This window comes from Patiria miniata, unplaced genomic scaffold (genome assembly GCF_015706575.1).
Source record: "Patiria miniata isolate m_02_andy unplaced genomic scaffold, ASM1570657v1 HiC_scaffold_6, whole genome shotgun sequence".
NCBI classification, from domain to species: domain Eukaryota; kingdom Metazoa; phylum Echinodermata; class Asteroidea; order Valvatida; family Asterinidae; genus Patiria; species Patiria miniata.
Genome location: NW_024037073.1, coordinates 10,160,318 through 10,178,578, shown reverse-complemented (window position 1 = coordinate 10,178,578; position 18,261 = coordinate 10,160,318). Strand labels below are relative to the sequence as shown.

The following is an 18,261-nucleotide window of genomic DNA, read 5'->3' as shown; positions in this document are numbered from 1 at the left end:
AAAGTCTTCAGACGTTGAGAGGTAGCCTAGAACTTAATGTGGCGCGTCTCGCAGAGGTAGACCAAGAGATATTTGATGCCGAACATGAATTGGATGATCCTAGGATAAGCGAAGAAGAACGACTAGATTTAAGGATTAAATTAAGAGAGCTAGATGATGAAAGATCTGCCAGATTAGAAGCCGCAAAAACCGACTCAGAGGGACTTAAAAGTCAGATCAATAGAATCAAAGAAACGATTAATAAAATATTAGATAAAGACACGACTCTAGGAGAAAAGATTAGAACTCTGTTTAGAGAACAAGGTGTGACTGTAGTGAGCATTTTAGCCGCTTTGAGTTTAGCCATCAGCACGATAGTTAGTAGCATCGTCGCTAGCGTGAGAGGCGCGGGTGCCCCACCCACGCCAACACCAACACCAACACCACCAAAAGGTGGTATCAAAGAGTGGATTTCAAAACAACTCGCTAATTTTGCATCTGCTCTTCAAAAACTCGGAGTGAGCGCGTTGGGTGCTCTGCCGGGTATCATAGGCAGCGTACTAAGTTGGATATTTAACGCACTGAGTAAGTCTGTATCGTGGTTGGCCGAACACGTGTGGGCTTTGTTTTTGGGTGTGGGGGCCTTGGTGTTTGCGTACCTACAAAAACGATGGTAGTTGTAATCAAAGTTAAAAAAAAAAAAAAAAAAAAGCCTTACCAGCACAAAGTTGGTAAGGCTTATTTTTTGTTGTTGTTGTGAGATTAGAGTGTGACTTATCGCGTTGCCTCGTAAGCTAAAATACCCATGCCAACGATAGCTAATATTCCTACCGTCAACGATAATTTTTCGTCTTGGTGAGTTTGTAGTTTCGTGGGTTCTTGGGTTAAAACTGTAGGTGTTGGTGTTGGTGATGGTGATGGTGTTGGTGTTAGTGTTGGTGTTGGTGTTGGTGTTGGTGTTGGTGTTGGTGTTGGTGCTGGTGATACAACATCGGTCATAGGCTCTAGGGGTGTTGGTGGCGCGACGTCATCGGTGTCATCAAAAGAGTCGTCCGGCTGAGGTTGTGAGTTTAAATCTGGCACCAAACCAGTTTTCATACTCTGGGTAGCGATTTGAAGATTGTTGTTATAGCCGTCGTGCGTTCCAATCCTCAAGTTCATATCCGATGGAATTAAATATAACCCCGGTTTCACGACAAAATTTAAAGGCGTTCTGGCATACTGCAAAGAGTCTTGAAATTGATCGATACTCGTTTCCATGTCGTCTACTGCATTGATGATATCTTCAACGATGACGTTAAATTGTCTCTGAGCGTCTAATCCGGTGCCCGGTGATAATACGCTCGTTTTTGTTTGAGCCTGCGCACCGAGTAAAGCATACACGTAAGATCTGATCGATTCGTTGATCTTTATGATTCCCGCGGGGGTAAACGAACTCTTGGTGGGTATAAAATCTAACCAAGCCATTTTGACGATGTCGTCTTGTTCGAGATAACCCTTCCAATGCTTAAAAAAAGCATCGTGTTTTTTTGGATCGTCTAAACCCCAATTTTTATCACCCGTGGGGTTGATAAAATCGTCGAGTGTGGTCGTGTTTTTATCATAGTCTAACGGCAAGAGTAAAAACGATTTTGTTTTTTCGTTCCAAAGAAAAAGCCGACCTAAGCCATAAGTCTTTTGATCTCTCGTCTGTTTAAAAGACTTATTTTGATCGATGGCAAACGTCCGACAGATGTTGGTAAATGCTCCACGATCATAGGTGTTGCTGAGAGCGTCAAACGAGTCTTCTCCCGGTATTGCTACGGCCATGTCGTTTAATATCCTTCTCACCGTAAAGTATAGATGAAAATTAAATAAGGCTTTAACGTAACGGTTGTTCGAGTTTAAAATATCGATTCCAACACCACAGCCCGTTGTAGCGCAATAGATCGCAAAGTTTAACTGATTTTGATAAAAAGACATGGGGTCTATTTTCCAACGAAGTACAGCATCGTTGGTATTGAGGCGAGATATTTTATAGTCCGAGATTAAGTCGGGAAACGGGGTTAAAAACGTGTTAGACGCGTTGACCGTAATCTCGAGTTCGCCAGTGAGATACGGACTGTCTAGTACATGCGCTGGGGTGGTAGCTTGTCGTTTAGCTACATTTTGATTTACTTGTCTCGTTACCTGATCGGCTATCGATTGTATCTGCTTTTTTAACGACTTAAAATCACTCATTATTTTAGTTTCAGTTTTAATATAAAAAGACTTTAAAATAAATGCATTCGTTTCACTTGTTTCAAAATGAGCAGACGTTTAAATTAGAAGACGTCGTAGATAATTTAAACGGTCAAAAATCTATACGCGTAAAAAGGGTGTTGTTTAACGCCGGATATTTTAATATTTCCAGCGCCACGGAGATTGATTGGTTTACGCAAATAGATGGGAGACCCGCATTTACCACAGATAAACCTCCCCCCATACCCGCGGAGTTTCTTTCAGATGTACACATAAGAACGCCGGATAGAGATTTTATAGAGCGATTGTTACCCGATATACCATACCACTTTTTAATTAACGATGAAAATGTTTTACAAAAAACTATAAACGATCTTATAAAAGCGTACGAAGACGATAGACTAGAATCCGTTTTAGAATCAAACAAAAGAAAAAGAGCTATTATAGCTGAACGGCGAGGGTTGATTTTAGCCGCCATGTCTTCAGAAATACCAAAAACTGAATTAGAACTTAATACGCTTCAATCTTTAGTAAGATTATTATATGTTAGAGAAAGAAAAATCTTTGAAGGTGAGGAATTGGCTTCAAAGTTTATTGAAGGAGAAATGGGTGCGAGCGAGTTGAGCGAGTTGAGAGATAGTAGGGAAGCAGGGGTAATTATAAGGGGAAGTCTTATCGTGACGGGTGAGGATTTAGATTTTATTCCTCCGAGTCATTTAGAGCCGTTGCCACTCGGAGTCACCGGTTCGGTCATCATAGCACCGGGGTGGTACGACGTCGATTGGTTCGATTTCATTTTAAATTCTATACCCGGGGTAAGTTTTCGAATATTTAGAGAATCTAAAAAGGTGACGTTGGTGATAACCGACGTCAATCTCAAATTGCGCTTGAACAGAGAAGTATCTCGATTACTCAATTTACCCAAAGGAAGACTGGTACCCAAAGTGGTGTATACGGGGTCTTACGACGTTAATCCGTTTAAATTTTTGTTTATTCACTGCCCGCAATTAAGTACGAGTGAAAACTTTTTTAATGGTCGTCTTTCTGACATCTTAAAAATCGTACCCGTGGCTACGCGCAAACCCGATATTGATAGAGCCGAGGGATTCAAAAATCTTAAAAACGGTATAATCGACAAACTGACATTTTCTATCAGCGGTGAAAAAGGACAGGTATTCAACAACAAGGGTGAGGGTATCATTATCGAGTTGGAGATCTTTTAATTTTAAAATCTTTTTATATTAAAAACATGAGTGTAGATGGTAAGGCGTTATACCCCGATATTTCTGGAGATGTACTCCGATTAAATAGTAACGAAGAAACAAAAGTATACAGACTAAAAAAGATTGAAGAGATTCGATCTTTAATCTTAAAAGAGAGAGACCACCGAGAGCACACTTATAAAAAAATAAAGAGAGTGATCGACACTATTAATTACGTAGAGATAGGATTAGAAGGATTGGGGGCTATAGCGGGGGCTGTCGGTATTCCCGCTCTCTTGGGTGTTATATCAACCCCCGTTGGATTGGTGCTAGAAGGAACGTTTATAGGCGCTTTTGGTGTAGATATTCTGCTTAGAATCGCGTCTAGGCGATTATCCGCCAAGCTAAAAAAGCACGACCAGATTAAGATATTAGCAGACTCCAAACTTAACACGATTGAAGAATACGTGTCTCAAGCCATCAACGACGGAGATATATCGCACGAAGAGTTCTTATTGATTACGAGAGAGCTCGCCAAATTTAACGAGCTTAAGCAGAAAATTAGAACAAAGACCAGCACAAAGCTTCAAAAGATTAAAAACGATACAGACTTTGAAAAAGAAGTTAAAAAACGGGTAGACGAACGGCTGGCAAAAGAAAAAAAATCTCTTATCGAAAAACTTACAAGTTCAAATTCTCGGTAAATAAACATTATGAAAGCGAACCACCGAGTTATACCTCTATTTCACCTCTTAGGGCTACGCCCTCGGCCCCGCCTTTATTGTAGTGGTCATCGTATATTTTTAGTGCTTTATTAAATTGATTTTGAGTCACTTTAAATAAATCTCTAACTCGTTCTTTGTCTAATCCAACGACGTGATGATAACACGCCGCTATTAACGACCGTTTGACACATCCGTTTCCCCTCAATGTTTTGTAATTAACGAGCTCGTTATATTTATTGATTGTTTCTTGGACATCTTCTAAGTCTTGCTCTGGACAAACAGACAAAATAAGTTTCTCCACAGTTTTTCTTTTGTTTCTTTTTAAAGTTGACCAATTGATACGATCTTCTTGCACATTTTCTGCCGAAAAATCAAAATAACGTGAAACTATTTCACCGCACGTTTCACAAATTAAAAAACCATTCTCGATGATTATATGATGATCGCACTTATCCCCAAGTTGTGACGTCCCAAAGTATTCCATCTATTTAATAAAAACCGATATTATTTTTTATTCATTTTTCAAATACTCGTCGGTCTAAACATATTACTCTCCATTTTTATATTAAAAAACAGCTCCTCACCTTTTACAGGGTAAGGAGCTAATTTTTTTTGTCTCGAGTTTCAAGGTCACGTTGTGGTGACTCACACACGTTTCAAGGTCACGTTGTGGTGACTCACATATTTTTCAAGGTCGCGTTGTTTACGCCAAATTTCTATCGTGCCTCAACACGTTTCAAGGTCACGTGGTGGTGACTCACATATTTTTCAAGGTCACGTGGTGGTGACATCACCTCATTTTAGCGATGACAGATTTTTTTTTTTTTTCTCTCTCTCTCTCTCGGCGTCAGATTTTTTTTTTTTTTTTTTTTTTTTTTTTTTGTTTTCTCCCAGCGTCAGATATTTTTTTTTTTTTTCTCTCTCTCTCTCTCTCCCGACGTCAGATTTTTTTTTTTTTTTTTTTTTTTGCTCTCTCTCTCTCTCTCCCGGCGTCAGATTTTTTTTTTTTTTTTTTTTTTTCTCTCACACCCGGCGTCAGTTTTTTTTTTTTTTTTTTTTTTTTTCTCCCCCACACCCGGCGTCAGATTTTTTTTTGAGATCGGGGGATTCCCCTATATTTTTCCCCAACTATTTTTAGAATCGAGAGCGGCGTGCTCAGGCTTGCCGCAGATTTTTTCCATTTTGCTCCGGTTCCCCCACCTCCCCTACTACTGAAGTTTTGATGGAGTAAAGATTTCATATATTCCTGTCCTCGATTAATCATCTGCATTTACTTAGTTTGTAATATACAGTCTGTAATTATTATTGTTGTTTTTTAAAGAACGGGTACCATCTTCAGAGAGGACAAACAAAAACATGGCTGGATGTAAAGTCGATCCCAAGCGCGTCATGATGGTAGCAGGCGTGACTCAAATTGTCCTCGGGGTGCTTGGGCCAATATTCTGGGGACTGTCCTGGCTTTACGAGGACGTCGATTTCTCCGCTAGTCCCCTGTGGGGTGGCCTTGTGGTGAGTATTCTCATCTTCAGTGTGCAGGGAATATAGAAACACTTATTGAAGTCTCAAAAAATGTACAGTATTCTTCAATGTTGGTCGTGTTGTTGATCAGCTGACTATAGGCATATAGAGCAAATACCCTTTCGGTACGGACACTCTAGCAATACCGGAATTTTTTACTATTCCTTTATCTAGTACTTTATATTATATCTACAGAGATGTTAAAAACAAAGGAAACCCACTTTGACAGCAACTTCCATCTTATTTTTAACACTATTTGGAAATGTTGATTAGTCACTGGCCTCACTGACTTAACCTTAAAAGGGCCAAATTATTTGACAAGCTCTCAGCCGGGGGGGGGGGGGGGCTACGATCTCGGCCGTTGAGTGACGAAACATTTTGAAACTCGATACATGCATATAGCAACTCATCATAAACATACCCAAGAAATTTAATGACTATAGGTCAAAGGGTTTGGAATTATGGCTAATTAATTACTCATATGTACGAATGATAATTCTGCTCTGTGTTCATGACATATATGGGACAATTTTCGTTGCGCGGCAACCCGTGGTCCGATTTTTATGTTTTTGGCATCAAAAGATGCGCAAAGCTCAAGGCTAAAGAGTCATAACAGCTCGGTCGCGAAACAAAAATTTGAAGGCTTTCGCAGAAACAGGGATTGTTATTCCTATTTCCAACCGTGACATTTGATAGTTACTTCTGCAACAATGAACTTAAGCCTACAGCTCCCTGGTAGATGATCTTAACACTGACAGGAATAATCGGACAGCCTCAATAAAAAGTTACCAGATCAAAATACACGTATGTTGTTGTCAAGGTTTCTAATTTTTTTGTGAACTTAAAATTACGTCAAAGTTACATATAATAACACGCGAACAAGACTGGTTTTGGTAACTTGTATTCAAAATAGCATAATATCACTATTCTTGCAACTTTTACCAAGCTTTTTTTCCACCATGCATGGTTAAAGGGCTGTACTTTACTACTCTAAGACGAAAGAGTTAAAATAAGTTATGTAAGCAGGTGAAAATTACTGTTAAAAGTGGATTTCTTTATTTTGAACCAACCTGTATAGAAATTTAGTCGCTATCGAAACCATAGCGTTCGACAAGATTATCACTTTAAGTAGATCAGTCGCTACAACCACGGAAATCTATTTTATGTTATCTGATTTTAAGCTGCGCTTCTATTTAATACCCTTTTAATGGCTTAGCTTAGGAAACCCACGATATGTATTTCCGGGAATTCCATGGAATTGAAAACCCAATTGTTACGCATGGCCAGGTCATTAAACGGATTCGATTCCCGATGCTGATGTGTTGTCCTGGGAATTTGTGATTCATGTGTATAATTATGATGATCATGTCTCAACTTTGATGTTTTGTTCTGTCATGTGTAGTTCTTCATACCTGCTGGGTCGATGACCGTGTTTGCGGCCATAAAGGAATGTAAGAGCAAGGTAGGTATTAAAAATAGTTTTAACAACAATATGTTACATTATGAAAATTTGACACTTTGTATATTATCTCCTTGCTAAGTGCTGTATAGTAATTTAAGGCACTTTGACGGTGACGAGTTTTATAGAATCTAAAAGGGACGTACACTTGAGGTTGCAGGGAAATAGCCCAAGAATTTAATAAAGGAATTAGAATTAGATAATCCCAGATGATTTTTCTCTCTCTTTTCAATTAACCTGAGATTCATACGAATGCTTCCAATGTTCATCGGAGTAACTGCAGTCCATTTTTAGGGGCTGTATCAAAGTCCTGATTTTCTAACCTGTGCCTTTAAAATTCCGAGCTCCACACATTGATCAACAGTTTTTTTAGCCGGCGGTTCCCCATATACGCGCCTCACTAATAATATGCCTAATACGTTACCTAATATATTGGGTAGCGTTTAGTAAATGTTATCACCCTCCTGGGAGGTCACACTATCGGTTTTTTTTCCTCGCCATTGTTTCGCATGAATGGAGCACGGCGCGCCTCAGCATCTGACGATTGGCGCAGCCACTTATGTATAATTCAGTAATTTCACAGAATCACAGCAAGACACATTTATGTTTTCGTTCCTCTTCCCCCCCCCCCCTTCAATTAAATTAAATAATGGTCTCTAGAAAAATGGACATAGCAGGGTTCAAACCAGGGACCTTTCAATCCATAGCTCATCTCGTTAACCATAAGGCTACTGTGGCAGCTTGATGACTGCCGTTCTTTTAAATGCTAAAATGATATTCACTAAATAATAACAATGATGTGGCGTCATTGTTCTTTTCTCATAAATAAACAGAACTGATTTTCCACTGAAGCAAAACCAAAAATGAAGATGTACGAAACTTTTGTTCAAGCAATAATGAGGAGGCTGTTATAAGTTAATACACTCGGTAGCGCGCCGTTCGTGGGTCACCAACGAACGGCGCGTTCCTCGCGTATTACCCATAACATAACTGACAGATTCTAATCACAGTATCCTATAACAGAACTCAACCCATCCCATCAAACCCCAACGGTATGGTTTTTTTAGTCTGTCAGGATGGGTACACTAGTAACTGACAGTCTTTAACATTGGGTTGGTACACCTCCAGAATTAGTCAGAAATGTGTGTGTGCAGTTTCCCATATGGTTTTGGAATTTGCCATGATGGGTATGGTTCCTTGTAAATGATGTAGGAAGTTACGGTTTTAAGAAGTACAATTAACTATTTACCAAAAACATCATACAAATTGGAAATCACATGTCCGTTTTTTACTTTTTTATTATGAAAAAGTAAAAATAACAATGCCGGGAGGTTTCATGGGGAATACCGGTTTAAAGTACCATAAATAAAATCCGACACATTTCTGAACCGACAGGCAAAGATAGCCGCATTGATGTGCATCACTGCCTGCATGACAGCAATAGGCGTCATTGTATCAACCAGTCTTGCCTCAGCTAAAGATAACCAGAGACCATCACCCGAAGTAAGTTTTAGTCGTAAAACGTTTTGATCTAAATTAAAAGCGCTATGTGAGTAAAAAAAAACTGTACACTTTTAAAACAGGCCATAGTTTTATTATATAGATTAGGAGTACTTTTATAGTAACTCTCCGTGCTTCTTTTGGTGACATTTCCACTGGATACGTTTTCATGAATGACTGTACATGAGACAATTAAGGGGTCGGGTGAAATCTGACTTGCGCCAACAGGTCAGGGCTTGATATGAATGAGACAATATAAAAGAATACAACCAGTGTTAAAAAACGTCGGTGAAGGGCAAAACCTAATTTGATTTATATCACCCCGACGCAAAATTCCATCTTATAATACAATCATTGTCTTGGTTCTGGTCATGGAATGCATAAACTGTTCAGGTTTGTGGATCTTGCTTGCAAGAGTTTCGTCGGCAAATCTGGATGACCTCCAGGAAAGGATAACTCGTGAAATTGATATTCTCAGACAAGAACTGGAGGTGACTCGCCGTGCTGTTGCAGGGAGATGCGCCGAACCCAGCTGTGCATTGAACGAGATGATGGCCATGTTGAGGACTAAGACACCGTGGAATATAAGTGCCTATTTAATTTAGTTTAAATGTTAAAAAAAAACCGGCGAAGTTTAAAAGTTAATGAAATCCTGTTCTGTGTCATTGTTAGACAATAGTTGTGTTCTTTTAAATTGTCGCTTTCTTATCCAGCCCTGACCAGTTCGCGCAAGTCAGATTTCACCCAACCCCTTAATTGTCTCCTGTGCAGTCAAGCATGAAAACTAATCCAGTAAATATGTCCCTGTAAAAAGCAGGGAGAGTTACTCTAAAAGTAAATATGAAAATATCTTATCTATATTGCTACAGAATAAAACTATGGCCAATTTTAAAAGTGAATAGGTTTTTTTTGGACTCGCACTAGGGGCCTATATAAGAAACTGTTATTATTACTCTTATTATTATTATTATTATATATTAAATGTATTATTCGCTGTAAGGTGCAGTCTTAAACCTAATTCCGGGCTTGACAGTTTAGAATGTGCAGGTGGCTATAGATCGATCTTATATGAATCTCAACTTTTCAAACAAAAGAGATTGTTTTTATGTTGAACCACGGTTGTTCAGTACACGGTTATCGCACATTATTGTGTATTCAATGAACAGTTTCGAATAATGTGCTGCCCTCCGCTCCCCTTGCCTTTTTGAAACTACCTCGGCTCGCCAGGAATTAAATTCGGAAAATTATTTGCCTTCTACATACACCTTTCGTTACCCGTCACGTGTCCCTCAGCCATATACAGTTAAATGACAGAAGAGTCTGTTGTCTGTTGAGAAAAGCCCGGCCAGATGCTTTGCCTGTATCTAAATACAACGAGTTTGCAAAGCGTAAAACTGCAAGAATGACAATAACCATGTTTTTGTGACCCCTTTTTGTCATAAATGAATTATCCCATTTTCTGCATGTCTTTTTGGTACTCGTTACGTGGATTTGACAAAGGATGAATGTAACGTTACAAATTCTTCATCGCCAATTAATTGTGTACAAATGAAGTATGAGCTGTTGGTTGACTTCTTGGTCATCAACACTAATGCTTAAATTATTTTCTTGTTTGATTTGCTTGGTCATTATTATACATAATACTGCCGGGTTTCACTCTTAAAACTATTGTCCTGTCTTCGTCCGTGTGTAGTTGTTTAAGTTCTGTCCTGTCCCAGGCAAAGGTATAGCAGTGCTTCAGTTTTTTCCTTTATGTTGACGTCATAGAATATTTACACTTACTGTCTGCGAAGAATGCTTTGTGTATATATACATATTTTCTTCTGTATGGATTGTCACTGAGGATGTCAATGTGAAAATAATGTTGAATTGAATTGAATTCTTGAGGCATGATCTACAATGTATGTGCCGTTTCTCTACATATGTGTTGTGCAGACATTTTGGCCACATGATCAGCATTAATGAACAAGTTTGTGCACCCAGTTTAATATTTGACTCCCAGTCAAGAAAACTACGTCCAATTAATATGGAACAGTGTGGCAAACGTTTCATGCTGACGCTATGGCTCCGTGCGCCAACCAAAGAGGGCGCGTGAATATCAAATTATTATTTAAATATGCTTATCCACGTCATCATTTTTTTTTCTTCAAAAATTACATTTCAAAATATCTTTGTATTGGTCATTAAACCCTTGTATTTGTTAATTGTCTGTTCCAAATATTTTAGACTGGTGACCTAGTGATCAATGGCTTCCTGATAGCAATTGGCTGCACGGAGTTGTCCGCTTCTATCATTTCTGGCTCTCAAGCCGTGGTTTTTGTGCGACAGAGTTAGATTAGCCTCAACATGGTGAGTTGAAATGTATTCTTTCCGTGTTTTTCCTATTGTCTAAAAGCGATTGATTATAACTAATCTGAAGAGAGGTTGCTAAGAATTCAGAATATTGCTTGATTAGTGGTGCAGCGGCCACTAAATCGAAATATTGTCGCATTTTTCTAAAACTTATAACCAATCTTTGTGGCTTTCAGTGGAAAGAAGATTTATATGATGAACCATTTTCAAAAATTCCCCAAATTTTAATGACTTTAATTCGTATTTCTTGAGTCATTTCAGGGGCGGATCCAGATTTTTTTGCCGGAGGGGGGGGGGGGGGGCTGGAATTGTGTATGTGTTCTGTGAAAAAAACTGATTTGTGATATTGTAACAATAATTTATGGAACTCGCACACGCATAGCCTATCTGATGTCTGGACGCCTTGTAATTCAGAGTGAAAAATGAATTTAGGGAAATGTATGGACATTTTCGTTGTCTTGCTTCATTACGTTGGTATTGGACTGCCACAGTGTGGCTTATTTCCAAAGCCATTTAGTGAGAGTTGCGACATATTAAGGCACTGTTTGCAACCAAAATGGCGGATTATGCATCAGTGCAGTGCACATACAATGTATATAATTCGTACACAATAGTCGCACGTCGCAAATCTCTCTATATACGGCTCGCGAATTTCTTTTTTGTAGGCGGGATGCTTCAAAGTCATGCATAATTCAGTTTCCTTTGAATCGTTGCAAGACTCTTTGGTTCTCTTTTTTCCCTTAAAACAAAATTATCTCAAGGATACATTTCAGAGTTGATGAAAAATGAGCAGCGACGACGTGGATTCGAACACGGGATATTTGAATCCAGAGCTCATCACTGTGTGGTAGCTCGACGATGTCCGCACTTTAAAATGCTTTAAATGTAACTGGTTGACTAAATAACAACAACGCTCTTGATATCGTTGTTCTGTTTCATGAATAAACATACTGGCCCGATCAAACTATTGAATTAGTCTCGACTTTGGAGCATGCCGCCTACAGAAAAGAAATGTGCGCCCCTGCCTATTTCCATAGTAGCGCGCCTTCTTATCACTGGTTTCGACCCACATGTTTACTCTCATATTGTCTCAACCAGTCTCACCTCGTGCACTCCAAAAACTGTGTTTAGCATGTTAAACACAATCTTGCTGTCACTTTGTTAACATTGTGGAAGCTAAACATTATGTTTCAATTCCTAAACATCAATGTTCAATTACTATATCCATCCTTACTCTAAAATAATATGTTTAGTATGTAAACAATAAATGAAAACTACAGCAAGATAGTTTCTAGAAAAGTGCTTAATTGCTAAACACAGTTTTTGCAGTGTGTGAGGGCGCACATAGACACAGACTACCGTCAACGTGGTGTGGACTTTTGACAAATCCATGCTCTACGAATAAACGGTATTGTGACGCAGGGCTCATGAAATGTGATTTGTATTAATGCAATCCTTGAAAATGCACCTTTGTGTCCCTTTAACCTTATTTTCAATTTTTATTTTGCAATTTTCAACAAAATTCACCAAAAGAAATATCCATTAGTTTTCATACACTTAATATGATTAGAAAGTAGCACAACATATTTTCGTAAGAAATCTTCACTTCATTAGCCCTTTAAAGGCGTTTTAAAGTTTCCAAATGATACTGACATGTGTCTTTATATATTGGTTTCCGTAATCATGTCAAACACAGGGTGATGGCCTACATGACTTAACGTAAAGAGTGGGATGTCAATCAACCACAACAACCAAAATGGACCCATCTCGGACAAACTGCATACCGTAATTCACCTTTTTACTTTGTAAAAACTAATTTTAACAAATGTTAATTCGTTTTTATCAACAATTTGAATATATGGAATCACAACATTTTAGCAAATTTGTAAATGTTTTAGAATGTATTTGTATCATTTTTTAAATTCTGTATTCTGTTTTCTGTAATATTTATTTCAATATTTACTAACATGTAGAAAGTACATAAGGTTACAATAATATGATATTTGATATGTACACAGTGATAATAAAGTAGCAAATTAAATGACAACATTTTAGTTGTAAGGTCAAGCGAAGCGCTTGTGTGCCCCAACATATGGACAGACAAACATACAACCAATTAAGGTAGCGTAATATGGACCAAGGACAAAGAAAATACAACGTGAGACAGACAAGCATGGGACAAGGCCTAATTATTAGCTCACAAAACACCTTAATAGATGATTATGAGTCGAGGAACTCAGCTGTCAATTTTTGTCACAAAGACAGGTAGTATAGTAATGATTTAAGAGGATCATCTAAACTAATCCAGTCTGCATTCTGATTAAACCAAGATGTACATCCCCGCGTTGCCTCCGAAGTATTCGACACGTGTTGGCCTGTTCACTTAAGCCTGTTCTCTTAGTTGTGGCTTGTAGTGTGAATCGCTTTCCTCTAACGCAAACCAAAGTTTTCATTTTCCCTCATTTCTTGTTCTGTTCACCATTATGTAACACTTTCAGATTGTTCTTTCATCAAAATATCTTAACCGGTTTTGAAGTTTTATCAAGTTACGATATTTTCACACCGATCGTTGGCATAGCCTGCGCTTATAATTAAACCTTCAAATCTCATCTCGTATAAATAATCGGTGTAAAAGTTTGGTTTAGCACAAGTTTCCTATAAAACAGCCTTTTCTTTTACAGAGAAACGCTGTGCACCACTTTAGTGCGTTTTAATGCAAATTCAATTCTTCAATATCAATACAGAAGCATTTAGTTATTGGTTTTTTTTTTAAATATAGGGAACGTTATAATGATCAGTATCACTGCATCTGTAATAGTATATGTGATACGGTTACTTTCCAGATAGACGTTGTGTTGTTTTTTAGTTCTAGTTTCAAGCTCTAGTCTAGTTTGTTACTTCAAACGGCGCGTATTACTGTTCTCAGTAAGCTTCTATCAGCAGTGATGAATTAATGTGTTGAGGAAAAGAAGAGCTGAAACGTTACACCTGTCCATGTGGGAATCTTCTGAAGACATTTCTCGTGAAGAGGACGCCTCTTAATGTATATAGGGGGGTCACTTGGCAGCTATCGACCAATCAACCATAATAGCTGGCAATTCCTTGGCAGCATCAAGGGGGGGGGGGAGGTGGGGGACGGTTGAGGGCTGGACAACATCTGTCCATAGAGAGCGTTGTGCGTATTCACATTATAATTAAATTAGACGTTACATTGATATACTTATGAGCAATTATCTCATTTTTTTCATAATGTGCAATTTTCTTAATAAGGATCATGATTAACAAATAATGTCTTACACTCAACCGCCTTTGGACGGACAGAGCACGCTGTCTGCAACGTCGAGTTCTACACTGAACCAACCGGTTCTTTTCAGAATCACACTTCTCCAAGAAGAGATTTCATGGTGTTATCGGCAATTTTTCTATTTTATCTTATCCGCCATGCAAAACTTCAAGTCATAAAATGTGACCTACTGTAGCAAAATGACGAATGTCCCCAAAAACTATCTTTTGAGTAATCAACGCACGAAGTTGCATAGGCCTACACTAAAAAAAAAAAAAATCGTGTCAAAATCATAATCAAACTAAAGAACGTTTTCCACTGCCGTTGGCGGCGCAATGCGTATTTCTTTTTGTCAAAGCCCTTGTTCTCGATAATATTCCTCCCATTTTACAGTTTCAAGCCACTCAATATTTGTTTTATATAACTGACATATATATCCTTGTCATTTTAGTGATATAATTGAACTTTTATTTCAATACAAAACTGGAGGAAAATGTATTTCTCTCTTCAAATCCGCCACTCAATATTTGTTTTATATAACTGACATGTATATCCTTGTCATTTGATATATTTGAACTTTTATTTCAATACAAAAAGTAATTATCCCATTTTTTTCATAATGTGCAATTTTCTTCATAATGATCATGGTTAACAAATAATATCTTACACTCAACCGCCTTTGGACGGACAGAGCACCACTGCCCGCAACGTCGAGTTCTACACTGAACCAACCGGTTCTTTTCAGAATCACACTTCTCCAAGAAGAGATTTCATGGTGTTATCGGCAATTTTTCTATTTTATCTTATCCGCCATGCAAAACTTCAAGTCATAAAATGTGACCTACAGTGGCAAAATGACGAATGTCCCCCAACAAACCATCTTTTGAGTAATCAACGCACGAAGTTGCATAGGCCTACACTAAAAAAAAAAAAAACCGTGTCAAAATCATAATCAAACTGAAGAACGTTTTTCACTGCCGTTGGCGGTGCAATGCGTATTTCTTTTTTTGTCAAAGCCCTTGTTCTCGATAATATTCCTCCCATTTCACAATTTAAAGCCACTCAATATTTGTTTTATATAACTGACATATATATCCTTGTCATTTGATATATTTTTACTTTTATTTCAATACAAAACTGGAGGAAAATGTATAGTTCTCTCTTCAAATCCACTCCTTCACGAAACTGTTTGAACCCAACGTTGTAGCGCTGGCTCTTTGGAACAATACGCGCTACGGGCAAAGCTGAACGCGCACACCAGCATGCATTTGCACACAAATACCGCGTCATGATCCTAACTGTTCAATAGTATTTCCATTCGTGAATGGGAGCAATAACGAATGTCACGTAATGTGAGTTCCACCAATCGAATGACAAGGATCTGTATGTCGGTTATATAATGCCATATACTTTTACTTTTTTTTTTTTTTTAAATATAAGTCACAAAAGGCGTGTATCGGGAGTGTGTTTGTGAAATGTGCTGAATACAAATTTGCATTGACAACGCAGAGTTTGCTCTTTGGTGCTTGGAATTGGGTTCGAATATGAAACGGTGGGGAAATCTTTGGAGATCCAGAATAACTGATTTTGTTTACTTCAAACTTTTAAAAACATCGCTTAGAAAAAAAACCTATGCTCTAAAGCACTTTACCAAACAAGTAAAATATGGTTACGTGCCTTAACCTTACCGCTCAATGGTGCATGTAAAGCGTTTGTACTGTTTGTTCTCCGATTTTCTTAAATATGTAACACATTTGGACTATCGCAAAGTTAAAAGATAACCTTAAACTAATTGTTTCTCACAACAAAAATCTGGGGGATGATCCGATGGTCCATTCCCGCTTGTACAAAAAGTAGGGAGATATATCCATAAGAATTGAGCTACATAAACAATCGAGATATCTAGACAATGTCTACGCCACTTGATAATTGGTCAGCGGTGCCCTTTCGTCAGCATTCGGTGGGCATGCCTCGTAGTAAGCAGGCGGTCGAACCTGTGTTGAACACCAAAAAAAAAAAACAAGGACACGATTCGCCAGATTAAGGACACAAAACATAAATTGTAAATTTCGAAAGCCCACTGATGATTTCGAAGTGTAAAACGTCACAGTCGAAAGCCACATATGTGTTGCAAGTTAGTTAATATTTTAAAGGAAAAGGTTGCATATGTTCGTAGGGGAGGAGTGCGCTACATGTTTAATACCAAGGTACCCACTTTCTCTTTCTAAAGCGCCACAACACACAGGGTAAATTAGTATACTTGGGCGGTTCTTGAGGATAAAAAGAAAAGTTGAAAAGTAAATGCCGTTCCTAATCACGGCTAAAGGAAACTAGTTTAAACACCAAGGGTCAGTTTTGAAATATGGATGAAAAACCACAACATTGCACGCTGTCAAAAAAAAATCAGTATTGCAACGTCGAAAAATGGCATTAGTTGTACTTCTAACATCATTGACGTCTGTCATGAGATTGTTACCTTTTTAATTCCATCCTTGCAGCTACGCTTGTTGCATTTACTTTATTTTTCTAATATTCGGTGCTATTTTGGGATTTATTTCTTCTTCAAATTTCCGTATTCATGAGTAAAATCGAGATATATAATTTTGGCAAAGTTTTTAGGGGTAAACAAGTAACTAAGCACAATTGCTTACAAAATCTATATTTTGGGTCTACAAATTTGTAAAGAATATCCGTAAACAATTAAGTGTGCGTCTAAATTGCCATCACAGCAACAACACCCTCTATTATCAGGAACAACAAGGGACCATTTAAAATAATTTTGAAAAAAATCACTAAAAATGGATATTTGCACTTTTTTGTATCAAATTCTTGACATAAACTTTTGCATAAACCTGATGCATTACTTTTCGTAGGCTTTTTTTGGTTCTATTGGTTATACATGTAGCAGACTCAGGCCTAAAAAAAAAAAAGTTATGTTGGCGTAACGGGCCAGAAAAAATAGGGTAGGTAGGTCGGTGGTTTTTTTTTTTTTTTTAATAATCCCAGCAACGAAAATGACATTAAGCCGGTAGTAGTACACGATAACAAAAGAAAACAAGGCTCATCATCAACCTTTTTAAAGGTACATATCAAAGAGCGGAATCCAAAATCAGACAAAATGTTAGCCGTTTCATCTGCATCGACATCTTTATATGGACCCGATTCTTCCTTTGAAGTTTGTATTTTTAGCACGGTGTAAGCCGCTTTTACACCATCGGCACAGCTCTGGGCGATTACCTATACCCCCAGTTCTAGACTCAAATTTATCCGAATTAAACGGTCGAAAATGACCGAAGATCCCCATTTGCCCTTGATGGAAACCTGTACGCTTCGGTATTGGGCCGGGCGCCATGATGCGACGGCGTACGCGCGTAACACCGGGCCGCGCCGAGGGCCGGCCGGGTCGCGTCGGCCGCCGGGGTTACAGAATAGTTTACCATTTTTAGAATAAATATATATCAATTGTTATCGTGTAAAATAGTGGAAAATTAATTAAAATAATTTATATTATAATGAACTATTTTCTTTAACATGGAATAAATAGCGAAGTATTTTCAATAGTGTATGTAGCAGTCTAGGACGAGGCTATACATGTACTGTACATGCATGCATGGTGCATGGATCTCCGCACGCGCACTGCCTGCGCGTAGGCCTGCGCGATCTTCTGCATGTTCGTTGTGTCATGGAGAGGAAGGTGCAAAACATTGTGCACTCCAAAGTTCCACGCGCGCTATCGTCATACAATTGAGGAGAAACGGTCAGAAATGGTTTCAAAACGTATTTAAAATTCATTTCGATAGATTTTAATTATATTTCTTCCCTTCCAAAAAAAGAAAATATCCAGGGTCGGCCGCATTTTTAGGGTCGGTCGGGTTACGCTAACATAACACTTTTTTTTTTTAAGGCCTCATTAGCATAAGACGGTTTAATGTATGTGTACCACGCCCCGGGAACTTACCGGTGTTCCAACTCCATGATGCACAGTCCTGTGATCAGTCTTGCGGCAGTAGCACTTCACACAGC

The 18,261-nt window shown here is 38.3% G+C and overlaps 1 protein-coding gene and 1 long non-coding RNA gene across 4 annotated transcripts in view; one reads left to right on the top strand and one right to left on the bottom strand.

Moving 5' to 3' along the window:
• LOC119742605 overlaps positions 1–12,987 on the top strand; it is a 29,951-nt gene extending 16,964 nt beyond the window's left edge. Inside the window, exons 1-6 of one of the 3 annotated variants that reach the window (XM_038218720.1) lie at positions 5,340–5,353; positions 5,448–5,635; positions 7,047–7,106; positions 8,499–8,606; positions 10,830–10,952; positions 12,652–12,987. In XM_038218720.1, the coding sequence (XP_038074648.1) occupies positions 5,483–5,635; positions 7,047–7,106; positions 8,499–8,606; positions 10,830–10,937 (429 nt within the window). In that variant the 5' untranslated portion in view covers positions 5,340–5,353; positions 5,448–5,482 and the 3' untranslated portion in view covers positions 10,938–10,952; positions 12,652–12,987. Of the gene's footprint in view, positions 1–5,339; positions 5,354–5,447; positions 5,636–7,046; positions 7,107–8,498; positions 8,607–10,829; positions 10,953–12,651 lie in introns of those variants that run through there. The other 2 variants (XM_038218719.1, XM_038218721.1) reach the window with 2 other exon arrangements.
• Positions 12,988–15,654: 2,667 nt separating this feature from the next.
• LOC119743596 lies at positions 15,655–18,255 on the bottom strand. Its single transcript, XR_005273070.1, has 2 exons — positions 18,197–18,255; positions 15,655–16,232 (listed from the first exon to the last, which is right to left on the bottom strand). It is a non-coding gene; the product is annotated as an uncharacterized LOC119743596 (long non-coding RNA).
• Between the last annotated feature and the right edge of the window lie 6 nt (positions 18,256–18,261).